General features: G+C 41.6%; 1 protein-coding gene across 1 annotated transcript; it reads left to right on the top strand.

The window, feature by feature from the left end:
* Positions 1 to 71: 71 nt before the first annotated feature.
* sf3b2 (splicing factor 3b, subunit 2) lies at positions 72 to 13,017 on the top strand (the record flags this gene model as incomplete). Its single annotated transcript, XM_083909863.1, has 21 exons — positions 72 to 201; positions 621 to 667; positions 942 to 992; positions 1,465 to 1,695; positions 4,160 to 4,253; positions 4,958 to 5,049; positions 5,145 to 5,253; positions 5,368 to 5,459; positions 6,314 to 6,559; positions 6,643 to 6,765; positions 6,857 to 6,937; positions 8,135 to 8,362; positions 8,451 to 8,600; positions 9,546 to 9,635; positions 9,886 to 9,993; positions 10,100 to 10,207; positions 10,440 to 10,582; positions 11,632 to 11,733; positions 11,844 to 11,943; positions 12,037 to 12,228; positions 12,831 to 13,017. The coding sequence occupies 21 exons, from the start codon at positions 72 to 74 to the stop codon at positions 12,900 to 12,902; spliced, it is 2,589 nt and encodes an 862-aa protein (XP_083765989.1). The 3' UTR covers positions 12,903 to 13,017.
* Positions 13,018 to 19,336: the final 6,319 nt, after the last annotated feature.

Below are 19,336 nucleotides of genomic sequence, written 5' to 3'. Positions count from 1 at the left end.
GTTCTCACTCACGTCTCGCGTCTCGCCGGACCTTCCGCTGCCGCCGTTTGTTTCATTCACAGAATCGCAACATGGCCTCCGAAGGACCACCGGGAACCGAGTCTCTCCCGTCCGATTTAGGGAACTCTATCGCGTCTCTGAACACATGGAGCCACCCGGAGCTCCAGGCCAAGCTGGCGGAGCTGGGGGCGCCCACAATGGGTCAGTAAAAGGCCAGGAAATACGCAAGACGAGTGGCGTAAAGTGATGTGTTTAGCTAGCAGTGGTTAGCCATCGGATGCTAAGGCTAGCTAGCACTTCGTTAGACTTGCGTTGCACTGAGCTAGAGCTAAAGCTAAACCTGTGTGCACGCTTTTATTTACATGTACGTGTTATGCAAATGTATTATATTTAAACACTGTGTTTAAAGCAACACTATGTTTTTAAATTTAAGCGTGTTAGTGTTTAGTTGGCACTTTTGGTTTGATTCTGCTAGCCCAAAGCTATATGTTGGCTAAGTTAAATACAATTTTAATCTTTGTTGGTCAACTTTTCTGTCATTTTGCTTCATGAGAAGTTGTTGTGGCAGCTCTTGTGTCATTGTGTGTATATTTAAACACGTTTTTTCTTCTTCTATTTAGGTCCCAGAGAGGAGCTGATTGACAGACTGAAAGGTTACATGATACAGGTAAAATATGTCCTCCATGCTTATAGTTTGACCTGTGAAATGTCACTTTCTATGCAATAATGTTGTGTGAAAATGATGTCAAAGTAGTGAACAATGTATTATACTTGTGAGAAAGTATGTACAAAAGAATTCAGGGTGAATCCAGGCAAAAATAACAAAATGTCCGTCAAAATCTCAACAACCACATCAGGATAAAAAATATCGTAAATAAGTGAAATGGACTAAATGATATGAATAAACAGTTTGTTGTGTGTGTTTGTTTCTCTCTCTGCAGACTGGGATCCCCCTCAGCAAACACGGCGACGACAAGCCAGTGGGTTTGCAGGTAAAATGACCAATGATCAAATTAATAATTGAAATATCGGCGTAATAAAGAAATGGCAGCATTAATTAATAAAGGATCCGTATTGTAAACGGCTTGAATATGGTGCATGACGGTTGCTTTTATTGCACAATGTAATTGATCACGATTCGTCAATAGTTTGATGTAGTGTACGAGTACAGTTACTTAAGCTATTTTTGTTGTAATTATTTTCTACGTAGTCATTTTGTCTCTTGCATTTATTATTAAATATAATAATGCCATGATTACTGTACACGAGGAGCTTCGATTTCTTCTTCTGCATACGTTATTTTTGTTGCACTGCTATTGATTTAGTAATAGAGAGTAAGGCTGCAGGAATGAATCGATTATTGGTATTTAAGACAAATAATTGTTTCAGCCCTGAATCACCTCACAGAGACAGACGTGGGTACTCATCACCCTCTTGTAATTTTCTACTCCCTCCTCCTCTCAGATGGCAGGTATTCCTCCCATGCCCCCGATGCCCATGCCGCCCATGCCTCCCGGTATGGGCATGCTCCAGGCTATGAGCATGATGCCCGGCGGGCCGCCTCCCCCTGGCATCCACATGGGCATGGAGCCGCCCGGTATGCCCCCGCCCAACATGTCCCAGGACGACGAGCTGAAGATGGCTCAGCAGAGAGCGGCCATGGTGCTGCAGCAGGAGGAGCGAGCCAAGCAGCAGGTCAGTTCACTGTTCATTTAAGTGTTTAAATAATGTATGCGATAAAGTAAATACATGCTAAAGAATGACCTTTTGTCGACACACTATACTATGACTTTTTGGTCAAATTTTGAAAGACATACTAGTATGACTTTTTGGTCAAATTTTGGACAACATACTATCTATGACTTCTTGGTCAAATTTTGGACGACATGCTACAGTATGACTTTTTGGTCAAATTTTGGATGACATACTAAATTATGGAACAACATTTTGGATGACATACTAATATGACTTTTTGGTCAAATTTAAAAAACATGCTAGTATGACTTTTTGGTCAAATTTTGGATGACATACTAAATTATGGAACAAAATTTTGGACGACACACTAGTATGACTTTTTGGTCAAATTTTGAAAGACAGTATGACTTTTTGGTCAAATTTTGAAAGACGTACTAGTATGACTTTTTGGTCAAATTTTGAAAGACATACTTGTATGACTTTTTGGTCCAATTCTGGACGACAATCTATAGTATGACTTTTTGGTAAACTTTGGACGACATACTACAGTATGACTTTTTGGTCCAATTTTGGACGACATGCTACAGTATGACTTTTTGGTCCAATTTTGGACGACATGCTACAGTATGACTTTTTGGTAAATTTTGGACAACATACTATAGTATGACTTTTTGGTCCAATTTTGGACCACATGCTACAGTATGACTTTTTGGTCAAAATTTTACGACATGCTATAGTATGACTTTTTGGTAAAATATTGGACAACATTCTATAGTATTAGTTTTTGGTCATTTGGATGACATACTAAATTATGGAACAAAATGACGACATGCTATGGTATGACTTCTTGGTCAATTTTTGGACGACATGCTAAAGTATGACTTTTTAGTCAAAGTTTGGACGACATGCTATCTACGGCTTTTTGGTCAAATTTTGGACGACACACTAGTATGACTTTTTGGTCAAATTTTGAAAGACAGTATGACTTTTTGGTCAAATTTTGAAAGACATACTTGTATGACTTTTTGGTCCAATTCTGGACGACAATCTATAGTATGACTTTTTGGTAAACTTTGGACGACATACTACAGTATGACTTTTTGGTCCAATTTTGGACGACATGCTACAGTATGACTTTTTGGTCCAATTTTGGACGACATGCTACAGTATGACTTTTTGGTAAATTTTGGACAACATACTATTGTATGACCTTTTGGTAAATTTTTGACGTCATGCTACAGTATGACTTTTTGGTCAAATTCTGGACCACATGCCACAGTATGACTTTTTGGTCAAATTCTGGACGACATGCTACAGTATGACTTTTTTGTCCAATTTTGGACGACATGCTACAATATGACTTTTTGGTCCAATTCCGGACCACATGCTACAGTATGACTTTTTGGTCCAATTTTGGACCACATGCTACAGTATGACTTTTTGGTCAAAATTTTACGACATGCTATAGTATGACTTTTTGGTAAAATATTGGACAACATTCTTTAGTATTAGTTTTTGGTCATTTGGATGACATACTAAATTATGGAACAAAATGACGACATGCTATGGTATGACTTCTTGGTCAATTTTTGGACGACATGCTAAAGTATGACTTTTTAGTCAAAGTTTGGACTACGTATGACTTTTTAGTCAAATTTTGGACGACATGCTACAGTATGACTTTTTGGTCCAATTTTGGACCACATGCTACAGTATGACTTTTTGGTCAAAATTTTACGACATGCTATAGTATGACTTTTTGGTAAAATATTGGACAACATTCTTTAGTATTAGTTTTTGGTCATTTGGATGACATACTAAATTATGGAACAAAATGACGACATGCTATGGTATGACTTCTTGGTCAATTTTTGGACGACATGCTAAAGTATGACTTTTTAGTCAAAGTTTGGACTACGTATGACTTTTTAGTCAAATTTTGGACGACATGCTACAGTATGACATTTTGGTCCAATTTTGGACGACATGCTATAGTATGACTTTTTGGTCAACATTTTGGACGACCTAATATACTAGAACTTTTTTGTGAAATTCTGGGCAACATGCCAAAGTATGACTTTTGGTCAAATTTTGGATGACATGCTATAGTATGACTTCTTGGTCAAATTTTGGACGACATACTATACGATAACTTTTTTGTCAATTCTGGACGACATGCTACAGTTTGACCTTTTGGTCCAATTCTGGACGACATGTTACAGTATTACTTTTTGGTCAAATTTTGGACCACATGCTAGGCTATGGTATGGTAAATGTTTTTTGTGCCGCCATCAGGAATAGTACCAAAATATCTGGCCCCAACTCATGCGGTTATCTGGTTAAAGACAAATGCATAGGGGTTTGCGTATTTCTTTCTTCTCTAATAATGTAAAGCAATGCCCCCTCCAGACCACTTGAGGCAGCCTTGTTTAATTTTCTTGAACCTCTCTTGTCGTGTCATCAGGCTGCCGTGATGATGGAACACGAGCGTCAGCAGGAGATGGCTAAGATGCAGGGTCCGGGGCCCGGGACCATGCCTCCTGTCAACCTCGTCAGAGGTACGTTAATCACATTGATCAATCACACCCGTCCTGTCCTTGTTGGTGCAAAAATGTTGAATATACTAGTGCTGCAACGATTATTTACAGATTACTATGTCACGTCTTTTTCAAACGGGTTATCTCAGATGTCTTTTATCTGGTTTTCTTTACTCCAAAAAACGAAAACTGAATAAACGAGACATTTGACAAACTTATTTCAAGGTTTGGGAAACGCCGATCAACATTTTTTAACTATTAAGAACTATTAAGAACCCTTTAAGTCCCACAAGGGGAAATTCAATTCTGCAGTGAGTTAGTGAACACACACAGCACACAGTGAGGTGGAGAACATGCTAACCCAGCGCAGTGAGCTGCCATGCCATGAGCGGCGCTCGGGGAGCAGTGAGGGGGTTAAGTGCCTTGCAGCTGAAGTGCTCAACAGCACTTCAGCTGCGGACTGGTCGGGGATTGAACCGGCTACTTTCCGGTCTCGAGCTCGAAGCCCTAACCACTAGGCCACAGCTTCAACCTATTCCGACATTTAGAGGAACTGCAACTAATCGATTATGGAAAAATATATTGGCGACAACCATAAAATCTTGTCTGTAAATAGGATGTGTAAATTAATTAACTGCTGAGAATGATATGACTGTATAAAGATGTGGTGATAGCTTCAGGTTTGCTGGAAATGAATAAAACTTCATTCTTGTATCACTACATAGGTATGGATCCTCGTGGGCCGCTGCCCCCTGGTGTCAGTATGCTGCCAATGCAGAAGCAGAGAGTGCCGCCTCCTCCAGGAGAAGACAGAGAGGTGAACAAAACAACTTGCCACAAACCGCTAATAAGAGCTTATCTGGTGATGACATTACAGAATAGTCACCTTTTGTTTTTATGCTTGCGTTCCAGATGTGGCAGAATGAGGAGGTGAGCCTCAGCGGGCCGAAGATCCCTCAGGCGTTGGAGAAAATCCTCCAGCTGAAGGAGATCAGGCAGGAGCAGCTCACAGAGCCCACGGGTCAGTACTGTCGGACTCTTCCTGGACCTACTGTCCTTACTGTCTTCTTTTACTTCTCTGTTTTATAATATATATATATATATATATGACTTTTATTTTGTTCTTCTTCAAAAGGGGTCGAAGATGACGACGAGGGAGGAGACATGGACGCCTCTGGTCCCGTCATGTCTGAGACGGAAGACGACGACCAGTTGTCCAAAAAAGACGTGAGTGTCTCTCTTTAGCTGACTAAATTAAATCTAATTGCTGTGTTGAATATTTCCGCTATATCGAATCGGTTTGATTCCGATTCACGCAATTCAGTTTCTCTCGACTTTGCTTAGTAAGGACGGATGTTTTCAGACACTTTTACGCTGCTAATTCAACCATAAAATGCAAGGAGCATCTGTCAGACAGTTCGCTTGACAGACTTTGAAACTCGACAGTTGACTTTGCCGACGTTTGGATGAGAATCGCAAGAGAGAACGGTCGAAATTTGGCAGATATTATCACTAAAAGAGCTGCTGGCACCCTCCTCTTGCACAATACGCCTTTAAAACATACAGAAAATACATATAAAAAACTTATATTAGTTGATCAAATGTGCATCTTTCTAACCTCATGCATCATTAAAAATATAAATAACACATTAATACACTTTTTTTTATTCCATATGACCACACACAGTTGTAGTAATAGCTGAGAAATCCTCACACGAACATAAATTTTAAAATGAACACCTTTGAAAGGCTTAAATGTAATTCACAAGGTGTCCAGCAGAGGGTGCTGTGAGCACAGCTTGGGCTACATCTGTGCTCTTTTTTTTTACTGTGAAAATGGTGGACACAAAGAGACAAAACTGTCAAAAACATGTGGAAACAACAGGAGCTAACGGCACTTGGCCAACTCTGACGTGATTATGACAGTCTCGCGAGATTTGAGAAGACGAGACAGGGAATTCATCCGTCATCTTTTCATGAATCCGTATTGGATCTGCCAAACAATAATGTGCGTGATCAGATTAGCAGATTGTGGGAAGTCGAATTTTCTAACGGCGCTGTGTAAAATTGGACGTCTACAGAAAAACCGCAGGCGCAGGAACCGTAAGAAGAAGAGCAAGAAGAAGCGAGCTCTGGAGAAGAAGGAGCTGGTGGTGCAGGAGCAGCAGAAGGAGAAGGAGAGCAGCGAGAAAGACAAGGAGAAAGAGAAAGAGAAAGAAAAGGAGAAGAAGGAGGAGCCAGAGGTGGAGATCGAGTATGTGACGGACGAGCCGGAGATCTACGACCCCAACTACATCTTCTTCAAGAGGATCTTTGAGGCTTTCAAGGTAAGGAATGTGTGTTTGTAGAAGAGGAATTAATGTATTCGATGATGGTCCATTTGTTTTAAGACGCTTCTCTTTGTTTCCAGCTGACGGACGACGTGAAGAAAGAGAAGGACAAGGAGCCGGAGAAGGCGGAGAAGGTGGAGGCGACGTTGTTCAGGAAGAAGGGATTCGAGGAGGAGAGGAAAGACAGCGACGACAGCGACGAGGTTAGACGCCTTTCCCGGGGAGAGCACATATAACGTGCATTTTTTTAAAAAAAAGGGGTTAAATGAAATGTTTACGTGTTTTCACGAACAGGACCTCAGACCAGATGTACCGAAACTGTCCAAGAAGAAGCTGAGGAGGATGAACAGACTGACTGTGGCCGAACTCAAGCAGGTAAATCCAGGGCTTAGAACGCACAAGACCAAATTCTGGAGAGGCGCGGCTATCGAGAACAATGAAGGAAAATATCGTATACAGAAACTGTTCACAACAATAAAAGCTCTGGATCCGTGACTCCGGATTGTTAAAATTAGTCTCCAAAGTAAAGCTAAACTTTAAAAACAGAGGCACACAGGTACGCGGGTTATTTGTAGCGCTGCTCCTACAGTTCCACTGTAGACGCGCTAACGGGGCTAACTGGTAAACGGTGCCTGGACTCCGCTGACGTGGCGCGAAAACATGACGTCACACATTTTTTGCTCTTTTTGTTAAATCAACCGACCGCTCCAGTTCGCCTGCAGGCGCGCTAATGGTGCTAACGGGGCTAACTGGTAAATGGTGCCTTTATTCCGCTGCCATGGCACGTAAACATGAAGTTACACATATTTTTTGCTCTTTTTGTTAAATAAACCAACCGCTCCAGTTCGACTGTAGGCGCGCTAACGGGGCTAACTGGTAAACAGTGTCTGGACTCCGCTGCCATGGCACGTAAACATGACGTCACACGTATCTTTTGCTCTTTTTGTTTAATAAACCAGATTGCTCCAGTTCAGATGTAGCGCACTATTGGTAATAACGGGGCTAGCTGGTAAACAACGCCTGGACTCTGCTGTCATGGCACGTAAACATGACGTCACACATATTTTTTGCTCTTGTTTAATAAACCGACCGCTCCAGTTCAGCTGTGCGCATGCTAACGGGGCTAACTGGTAAACGGTGCCTTTATTCCACTGCCATGGCACGTAAACATGAAGTTACACATAATTTTTGCTCTTTTTGTTTAATAAACCGACCACTCCAGTTCGACTATAGGCGCGCTAATGGTGCTAACGAGGCTAACTGGTAAACAGTGTCTGGACTCCACTGCCATGGCGTCTAAACATGACGTCACACGTATCTTTTGCTCTTTTTGTTTAATAAACCGACCGCTCCAGTTCGACTGTAGGCACGCTAATGCAGCTAAAGGAGCTAACCGGTAAGCTGTGCCTGGACTCTGGTGCCGCGGCACATAAACATTACGTCACGCGTATTTTTGTGACGCATCATGCGTTAACGTGCCCACCGCTACTATTTTTATATATCCTTGCTCTTAACCGCTAAATGTCTTTCTTTAGTCTTTCTACCTCGTCTAAACCCATTTTTTTCCACCAGCTTGTGGTCCGTCCAGACGTCGTGGAGATGCACGACGTCACCGCCCAGGAGCCCAAACTTCTCGTACACCTCAAGGCCACCAGGAACACGGTGCCGGTGCCGCGACACTGGTGCTTCAAGAGGAAGTATCTGCAGGGCAAGAGGGGTATCGAGAAGCCTCCGTTTGAGCTGCCAGAGTTCATCAAGAGGACGGGGATCCAGGAGATGAGGGAGGCTCTGCAGGAGAAGGTGGGTTTCAGAATAGTCTCCCTCCTGTCCTCTGTAGAGTCGGTAAAACACCAACATGGCTTCTTCTTCTTCTTGTTTCTGCGTACAGGAGGACGCCAAAACCATGAAGACCAAAATGAGAGAGAAGGTTCGTCCCAAGATGGGGAAGATCGACATCGACTACCAGAAGCTCCACGACGCTTTCTTCAAATGGCAAATCAAGCCCAAGCTCACCATCCACGGAGACCTTTACTATGAGGTACCAGGTTCTTGTAATGTTTAATCCAGGGGTCTCCAACTCAGATTAGCTGAGCTTTAGTCTGGTCAGGAAGGGGGGTAACTGTTCAGTAGTGTTTGGGAGGCATAATCTTGAAATTAAAACCCAATAACAACATTTGTGGCTATAGTTCACAGAATTTCAAAATAAGTTTGTTGATATGGTATGGTACACAGTTCACAATAAAAACTATCCATATAATAATCCAGGTGTAGTCTCAAAACCCCCTTTTTTGTGCTATACCAGTTTCAGAACCTTGAATATCTACCACTATTAGTCCGATACAGTCTGTTTTAAATCTGTTTTAAACAACTAAACTGTTAAAAGCGTCCAGATTATATCAAATTTCAATGATCCACCGATTTCATCCCCAAAATAAGAGCACGTACCATATTTCCATCACTCAAACATGCTCCATGTTCTATGTAATATCCTATTTTCAGGGCTTTAACGAACCATTCTTTTCTTCATCGGTCACTTGTTGGGTCTAAATCAGCATATTGTATCAGAATATGCTGAAAAATGTTCCAAAAATTTTCCAAACCTTGAAATTATGATGTTTTTTGTCCACGACCCAAATTATAACAGTAATCTATGATTAATCGCTGTAGCTGATGTTAATGCATTTTTTCGCATTTTTGCTACATGTTTTTTTTTTTTTTTTTTTACAATCTTCTCTGAATATTATTAATTTACATGTGTTAAAAAGAATAATAATGTCATTGGAAACGCTCCAAAATGTCGGGGTTCTTCCTGCGGTCACACTTGACCGACTCCACAAGATTAAATGGAAATTGGTTCCGCAGTTGTTGTTTTTTAATTAATCCCACAAACTGCAGTGAAACCATCACGTCCTTCTGCAAAAACAGTAATAATACTGACAGTGTTATATCCTCTAACTAACTGTGTGTGTGTGTGTGTCCACAGGGTAAAGAGTTTGAGACTCGTCTGAAGGAGAAGAAGCCTGGTGATCTGTCTGATGAGCTGCGTATCGCTCTGGGAATGCCAGTCGGACCTGTGAGTTCCACATCACCACATTATTATTATTATTATTATTATTATTGTTCTAATTCCCTCTGAAGTGACTGAGCCCAAAAAATCTTTGAATTTTAATGCATTCTTTCCACCAAATATATGAGTTTATCTTGACAGCTGCCATGGAAACGCGTCATGCTAGTGTGTGCTAACGTTGACTAACCGCCGTTACCCAGCTGTAAGACAAAAAAATTCAGATTAATGATATAATTTCATCTATTCTTTTCCCCAGAATGCCCACAAAGTGCCTCCTCCCTGGCTGATCGCCATGCAGAGGTACGGGCCTCCTCCTTCCTACCCCAACCTCAAGATCCCTGGACTCAACTCCCCAATTCCAGACGTGAGAACACGGATAACAGTTTTTATTTAAAAAAAAAAAAATCTGAATTAAATGTTTTAATCTGGTATCATGCTCGCCTTCACGCTCCTCTTCCTCTGCACCTCAGAACTGTACGTTCGGGTACCACGCCGGAGGCTGGGGCAAGCCGCCCGTCGACGAAATGGGCAAACCGCTTTACGGTGACGTGTTTGGCACCAACGCCACAGACTTCCAGGTAAGATGTGAAAATTGTTATTATAAACTGTCTTGTTTTGTCCTTAAACCCTAATTATTCAGTATTAATGACTTCTTTTATTGTACAGAGCAAAGAAACCAGTAAATATTTACATTTTAGAAGCTGAAAAACACTTATGTCTTGGCTACTAAGACGTTTCAGTGTGTATTTTTCATGTATATATGATGGTTTGTGTAAATGTGAGACGTTATGTTTGTTTGTGTGTGTTCAGGCCAAAGCAGAGGAGGAGGAGGTGGACCACTCCACGTGGGGAGAGCTGGAGCCTTCGGACGAGGAGTCGTCGGAGGAAGAAGAGGAGGAGGAGAGCGACGAGGAGAAGCCGGACGAAACCGGTTTCTTCACACCGGCAGACAGGTACTTGAAATGCAAATTAAAACCAGTTATTTTTATTGTCGTTGCAATCTCATCAATGCAGAAACTCGTCTCGTAACATAATGGGTAACGTTGCATGTTAACGTGCACACAATGTGACGTAGCATAACATTGCGTAACATGTCCATAATGTTGGGTGTCCATTATGTAACCTAGCATAACATGTCCATGACATAATGTAACATTATATGCCAATAACATGTCTGTAATGTAACATAACGTGTCCATGTAACATATCTATAAAATAATGTAACATACTGTTTTTAACGTAAAACATTTCCATAACTTAGCATAATATGTCCATAATGTAACATGTCCATAACTTAGCATAACATGGCCGTAATTTAGCATAACATGTCCATAACTTAGTATAACATGGCCGTAATTTAGCATAACATGTCCATAATGTAACATGTCCGTAACTGAGCATAACATTCCATAATGTAACGTGTCCGTAATTTAGCATAACATGTCCATAATGTAACATGTCCGTAACTGAGCATAACATTCCATAATGTAACGTGTCCGTAACTTAGCATAACATGGCCATAATGTAACGTGTCCGTTATTTAGCATAACATGTCCATAATGTAACATGTCCATAACTTAGCATAACATGGCCATAATTTAGCATAACATATCCATAATGTAACATGTCCGTACCTTAGCATAACATTGCCATAATGTAACATGTCCGTAATTTAGCATAACATGTCCATAATGTAACATGTCCGTAACTTAGCATAGCATGTCCGTAACTTAGCATAGCATGTCCATAATGTAACCTGTCCGTAATTTTGCATAACATGGCCATAATGTTATATGTCCATAATGTAACATGTCCATAACTTAGCATAGCATGGCCGTAATTTAGCATAACATGTCCATAATGTAACATGTCCGTAACGGTGCATAGCATGTCCGTAACTTAGCATAACATGTCTATAATGTAACATAGCATGTCCATAACTTGGCGTAACCTGTCCATAACATAACGCTACATGTCCATAACATGATTTCCTGTCTTTCAGTGGACTCATCACTCCCGGAGGTTTCTCGTCAGTTCCCGCCGGCATGGAGACTCCAGAGCTGATCGAGCTGAGGAAGAAGAAGATCGAGGAAGCCATGGACGGGTGAGTGTCTCTCTCTCTGCACCGACACTTTTAAATGGCTGCCGTACACAGGGACACATTCTCGATATTGTACAGGGTGAAGAATTAAAGATTTTCTCTTGTCACTACAGAAATGAGACGCCACAGCTGTACACGGTTCTTCCTGAGAGAAGAACTGGCCCTGTAGGAGCGGCGATGATGGCCTCGACACACATCTACGAAATGTCCGCGGTAAGACGGCGCTTCGCGAGCTCGAGGAAAACGTTAAAAACGAAAGAGAGAGTAAGCTTGAATGTTTCTAACGATCCTCGCTTTCCCCTATAGTCCATGGCGGCTCGTAAAGTGGCCGGCGTGCAGGAGTCGCAGGGCGTGGAGGTGGCGCTGGCGCCCGAGGAGCTGGAGCTGGACCCGATGGCCATGACTCAGAAGTACGAGGAGCATGTGAGGGAGCAGCAGGCGCAGGTGGAGAAGGAGGACTTCAGCGACATGGTGGCCGAGCACGCCGCCAAACAGAAGGTACGGAGACGTCTGAGCCGGATCAGGATTCAGTGTCACTGTCGTAAAGAGTAAACACTGCTTACGAGGTCACATTTGTACCCCATATTATTAAAAAAAAAGCCATTTTAATATATAAAAGTTTATTTTTTTTGTTTCATATTGACAATATACGTTATTTAGGTTGTAAAAGCTGCATTTTCAATATTTCAATCATTTTTTGTTGTGAATAAATAGACGTAAACGGCACAAAAAAATAAACAAGGTTTTTCTTTGTTGTTTTCTAAAAGTTCAAAGCGCTGCAGTACATATGCCAGGACTGTAGGTGGCACTGTGACGTTATACCAAAAGCAAGAGAAGAAGAAGTTGTAAACATTAGATATAAAAACAGAAATGGAGCCACAGGAAAGAAAGGGAAATAACGTCCGTTTGTTTACGTTTCGTGCCGTTTCCGTGTGAATATTAAGCAATTTCACGGACAGCAAGCGACTAGCAACAAATCTACCGACTTCCTGTCGTAAACCTAAATACAATGTTTTATTTCTGAACCAAAGGAAAGTGTTCGTACAGTGTGGTATTTGTATCTTAATCGTCCGTTCTCTCCTGCTTCGTTGTCCGCGCAGCAAAAGAAGAGGAAGGCGCAGCCACAGGACACGAGAAGCGGCGCCAAGAAATACAAGGAGTTCAAGTTCTAGAGCGGAAACGCCGCAACAGAATGAGCCCCGACAGGAAGTGAAAGAGGAAGTCCCCCACACTTGGATTTTTTTTAACTTCAGAGGATGCAGACTGCAGCACACCGGTCACCCCGTAGACCAGTAAATACATGTTTTGTTCCTTTTTTTAAGAAAAAAAAAAAAACCAAACATTTTCATTTGTGATGGTTCTAGTGTCACTGTTTTTTTTCTTTGTTTTTGTTTTTGTAAATAAATGAAGTGATGACGAGAATTTCAACGTAGTTTTGACCGTTTTTATTCATTTTATATCATCGTTCAGAAGTAAACGTTGACTTAAAGAAGAATATCTAGAGTCTTAAGTTGACTAATCCAGTCACAAGATGACGAAAGAAAGGGAAACTCTCACTTCTCACTTGATTTACTGCTACTTCAAATATAGGTCACTTTAACACTTAAGCCTCAAAGTGTCTGTCTGGCCTTTTTTCTGCTTATTGTTGCCATAAAAAGGGGCCAGAAAATGTCCTGTAAGTGCACGATTTTTGCCCAGTTTTCCAGAATAACTGTCACTATCTGGCAAACTATGTACAGGCGTTTTTTTCCATTACCGTAAAACAACCACCACGAAAGCGCTGGATTATTTCCGATAGCGCAAACCGTTGAGTAATTACGGTGATGCAAAGTCACTGTTCGTGTCCGTTTAGCATAAAATTTAGTTATAGAATTACAGTTTTTAAGGGTCAGATTTCAGTCAAGAAAAAGAGCCTTTGTCTCTTTATTAATCTGAAAAATGGAAAGAATTTGCCGAGTTGTTGGACTAATTTTAAGTTGTCGACTGACATTATCGTAAACTGGCTTTCGCTGCTGGCTTCAGTAACCGCTAACGTCACACTAGCTACAGTAGCCGCTTACGTCAAACTAGCTTCAGTAGCCGCTAACGTCAAACAGGCTTCAGTAGATGCGAATGTCACACTGGCTACAGTCGCTGCTGACGTCAAACTGGCTACAGTAGCTGCTAACGTCACACTGGCTACAGTAGCTGCTAACATCACACTGGCTACAGTAGCCGCTAACGTCACACTGGCTACAGTAGCCGCTAACGTCACACTGGCTACAGTAGCCGCTAACGTCACACTGGCTACAGTAGCCGCTAACGTCACACTGGCTACAGTAGCCGCTAACGTCACACTGGCTACAGTAGTCGCTGACGTCAAACTGGCTACAGTAGCTGCTGACGTCACACTGGCTACAGTAGCTGCTAACGTCACACTGGCTACAGTAGCCGCTTACGTCACACTGGTGACAGTAGCCGATAACGTCACATTGGCTACAGTAGTTGCTGACATCAAACTCGTTACAGTAGCCGCTAACGTCAAACTGGTGACAGTAGCCGATAGCGTCACATTGGCTACAGTAGTTGCTGACATCAAACTCGTTACAGTAGCCGCTAACGTCAAACTGGCTACAGTAGCCGCTAACTTCAAACTGGCTACAAACTGGTTTGACGTTAGCAGCTACTGTAGCCGGTTTGATGGTAGCAGCACAAACTGTTGCGTAATTACGGTGATGCAAAGTCGCTAGTTGACGCTAGGTCAATTTATGCTAATTGACCTAGCGTCAATTAGCATAAAAATTAGTTGACGCTATAGAATTACAGTTGTTCAGGGTCAGATTTCAGTCAAGAAAAAAGGAGCCTTTGTCTCTTTAATGATCTGAAAAATGTAAAGAATTTGCCGAGATTTATTCTAAGTCGTCTTGTGACATTATCGTAAACTGGCTCTCGCTGCATTGTTGCCAAACATCTTGACTCTTTGACCGGGGGTTTTAAGTTGCTGGACGAACTTACTGTAATCTCTGCTGGTTGCCGGGCAACAACTCAGACATAAGAAATAGTCCCATATTTAAGAAACATAATCTCTGGATCTGGTTAAATGAACGTTTAAGGTTTATTTGTTAAAAAAAAAAAAAAAACCTGCTCAAGGGCCATGTCAGGTCTCCATCAGAGTGGGTTGCTGTGGCAACGATGATGTCATCATCCCACACACCACACGTCTCAGACTCCCCATCAATAATGGTGATGACTCATCGATTCTTGGAAATGAGCAAACGTCTTTGCCGCTAACCGTTTCTCCCCTGCTTCGGGGAAGTGCAGTTGTCGTCCTCTGCAGTGAGGGGGCAGCAGAGGACGCATCCAGTCGTCTGAGTGTGGGAGGCACAGTGACCTAAATAGCTGCAGCCGCCGCCGCTTGTTGACTCAGGAGTGCGCACACACACACACACACACATGCTCACGTTCAAATAAAAAGGCCTTTAATGCTCGAGAGTGCTGCGATGCTTTTGCGTCACATGATGACATCATCGTTGTGTCATAGACCGAGTCCAGTCCTTGTCCGACAAAATGACATTTACATCCATAAATGAGTTCATTTTCAATAATCCTGTAACAAATAAACAATAAAAGGACAAATTGGCAAATTTTACCCACTCACTCTGAATCGGGAATCGAACCCCTGACCTTCCCGTTGGAAGTTGACCTCCTCTACGACTAAATTAAGCTTAATATATTCATTATAAATTATAATAAAATAGGGCTGCAACGCACAATTATTTTCACAATCGAGTACTTGTTCGGTTTCGTCATGATTTGTAGCCTAATAAGAATTGCATTTTTTATAAAAATATTGCAAACATAGAGCACATAATCGTCAGCATATCGGTTTACTTTCATAATAATAATGTGGCTAAACCTCTATTTTATTTTATTTATTTAGTTAGTTTATTTCGGTCACAACGTTACTATGTTCATAAACTGTATGTATAGCTTCATGTATTAGTTAGAATTTTAAAGTCTACAACAACAATAGTTGTTTTTGAGTTGTCCAAGCAGTAGCTGCTAACGTAAAAACTGGCTATGGTAGCTGCTAACGTCTCACGAGCTCCTGACGTCAAAACCGGCTCCAGTAGTTGCTAACGTCAAACTGGCTACAGTAGCTGCTAACGTCAAACTGGCTACAGTAGCTGCTAACATCAAACTGGCTACAGTAGCTGCTAACGTCAAACTGGCTACAGTAGCTGCTAACGTCAAACTGGCTACAGTAGTTGCTAATGTCAAACAGGCTACAGTAGCTGCTAATGTCAAAAATGCTACAAACTGGTTTGACGTTAGCAGCTACTGTAGCCGTTTTGATGTTAGCAGCTACTGTGGCCAGTTTTGACATAAGCAGCAACTGTAGCCATTTTGATGTTAGCAGCAACTGTAGCCATTTTGATGTTAGCAGCAACTGTAGCCAGTTTGACATTGGCAGCTACTGAAGCTGGTTTGATGTTAGCAGTTATTGTATACCAGTTTTGACATTAGCAGCTACTGAAGCTGGTTCGATGTTAGCAGTTATTGTATAACAGTTTGGACATTAGCAGCAAGTGTTGCCATATTGATGTTAGCAGCTACTGTAGCCAGTTTGACTTTAGCAGCTACTGAAGCTGGTTTGATGTTAGCAGTTATTGTATACCAGTTTTGACATAAGCAGCAACTGTAGCCAGTTTGACTTTAGTAGCTACTGTAGCCAGTTTGATGTTAGCAACTTCTGTAGCCATTTTGCAGCTACTGTCGCTAGTTTTGACATTAGCAGCAACTGTCAAAACTGGCTACAGTTGTTGTTAGTATGACTTTAGCAGCTACTGTAGCCAGTTTGACATTAGCAGAAACTGTAGCCAGTTTGATGTTAGTAGCTACTGTAGCAGAGTTTGATGTTAGCAGCTACTGTAGCCATTTTGCAGCTACTGTCGCCAGTTTTGACATTAGCAGTAACTGTCAAAACTGGCTACAGTTGTTGCTAGTATGACGTTAGCAGCTACTGTAGCCAGTTTTGACATTAGCGGCAACTGTCAAAACTGGCTACAGTTGTTGCTAGTATGACGTTAGCAGCTACTGTCGCCAGTTTTGACATTAGCAGCAAGTGTAGCCATTTTGAAGTTAGCAGCTACTGTAGCCAGTTTGACTTTAGCAGCTACTGTAGCCAGTTTTGACATTAGCGGCAACTGTCAAAACTGGCTACAGTTGTTGCTAGTATGACGTTAGCAGCTACTGTAGCCAGTTTTGACATTAGCGGCAACTGTCAAAACAAGCTACAGTTGTTGCTAGTATGACGTTAGCAGCTACTGTCGCCAGTTTTGACATTAGCAGCAAGTGTAGCCATTTTGAAGTTAGCAGCTACTGTAGCCAGTTTGACTTTAGCAGCTACTGTAGCCAGTTTTGACATTAGCAGCAACTGTCAAAACTGGCTACAATTGTTGCTAGTATGACGTTAGCAGCTACTGTAGCCAGTTTTTACATTAGCGACAACTGTCAAAACTGGCTACAGTAGTTGCTAACATGATGTATACATGCTATGTGTTGCAGAAGGAGCGGTGCGTGAACTTATTTGAGTTTGACATTTTGGATCCGAGGCCCGTCCAGTGTCCAGCGTTGATGACCTGGCAGATTGTGGCGCGCCGCGTTAGAAGCAGCCCGGGATAATCCCGTGACCGTGTTTAAATCTGCTTGTTTCTAATCTCTTTATGGATGTCAGGAGCGTGTTAAAAAGAGCAGGGCTGGGTGGAGCGGTGGAGGGTGGGGGGTCATCCAGCTGATTATCCGTCCACAGCGAGGGATGTCGGATGCACCAGCTGCACACAACACAACACTACACTGCAGCTCTGCTGTGATTAAATTGACATATTTAAAGAGGCGGTAGCCGACAAACCAGTTTTGTGATTTGACCTGAGATTACAGCCTCTCATACTTTATGTATGTGAGCGGGTAATTATAGCCATTCCACTTCCTCTGGAGCACACAACGAGACGTCGAGGTGGGAAAACGCTTCTTTTTTGCGCGAGGCGGCGACTTGCGCCGTATGTAATTAAGGCGCTAATGACAACGTAAAGCCTCTTCCCCTTCGCTGTATTTGTCAACACTGCAAAGTTATTTAAGAAGAAACTGTCATTTTCTTTTAAGAAGCCGTGCGTCCGATCCTGATAATCTGCCCGAGAGAGGAAAGTCCAAAAGCGTCCTCAGCAGCCGGGGGCCTCAGCGTGACGTCAGCGGCGTGATAAGGCCGCCGCCGCCGCCGCCGTTTGATTCATATTCACAGATTGGTAATCTCCTAGTATTTGTTAACCTGAGGGTGCAGGGATGCGAGCACCTGCTCCACAAAGACAGAAACCTCCTGTGAGACCTGCACCATGGTGAGGAGGAGGAGGAGGAGGAGGAGGAGGACAAAAACAACAACAACAAACCCTATATGCAACTGTGTTTCCTCTCCTCTTTGTGCTCCGGTGACATTTTCGGCTGAATTCAAGGACGCAAACCAGTTTTGCGCCTTCTATATTTGCCAGAACACACTGCTAACAAAGGGTGTGTGTGTGTGTGCGCGTGTGTACATTTTCACGTATGTGAAAGTAAAACTCAGTAGAGTAAAGTTAGAGCGATTAAAACCCATCGTTTTTGCATAAAAATAGACGATTCCTCACTATTTTGCAGAGGTTTTTCGGCTCATTATAGTGAAAGTAAAGCGATACGCTGACGACTACGTGCTCTATGTTTGCAATTTTATATTTATATATATAAAAAAATGCAATTTTTGCATTTGCAGCCCTGTTTTATTCATTAATAATGAATGCATTAAACTTAAATTTAGTCGTAGAGTAGATCGACTTCCAACAGGAAGGTCAGGGGTTCGATTCCCGGCGGTGCTAATCTACAAACTGCCTGAGCGAGTGGGTAAAATGTCAAATTGTCCTTTAACACCATTTATTTATCACAGGATTTTTTTAATTGAACTAATTTATGGCTGTAATTGTCATTTTGTTGGACAAGGATTGGACTTGTGTCACACGATGACATCATCTTTTGTCATAGACCGACAAAAGATGATGTCATCATGTTACACAAAAACCTCGCCCCACTCACGAGAATTAAAGGCCTTGTTTTCTTTTTAAATATATTTTTGTATTTCTGTAGGGTGTCCTTGAGTGCCAAGAAAGGTGCCTTTAAATAAAAGGTATTATTATTATTATTATTACACGATATACGTAGACGGGATGGTATGGTATGAACTTAAGTGAGTTTGACATCAGATTTGAGGCCAATCCAGTGTCGGTGTCAATAATGTAACCCTGGGGGGATTATCCTGTGACCATGTTTACATTTAATCTGCTCGATTTTAATCTCTTTATCAGTGGCAGGACCAGACGTGTGTTCATTGAGAATGTTCAAAAACAATTAATTAATTAATAAAAACTAAATAAATAATTAACATTTTAAATAATAATTAAATAAATAAATAATTAACTAATTAATTAATGAATTATTTAATAACATAAAAACAATTTTTAATAATAATAATCAAATAAATAAATAATTAACTAATTAATTAATGAATTATTTAATAAAATATATATTTTTAAATAATAATTAAATA

Source organism: Microchirus variegatus (assembly GCF_963457635.1).
Source record: "Microchirus variegatus genome assembly, chromosome: 2".
Lineage (NCBI taxonomy): Eukaryota > Metazoa > Chordata > Actinopteri > Pleuronectiformes > Soleidae > Microchirus > Microchirus variegatus.
This window is presented reverse-complemented; position numbering and strand designations above follow the sequence as displayed.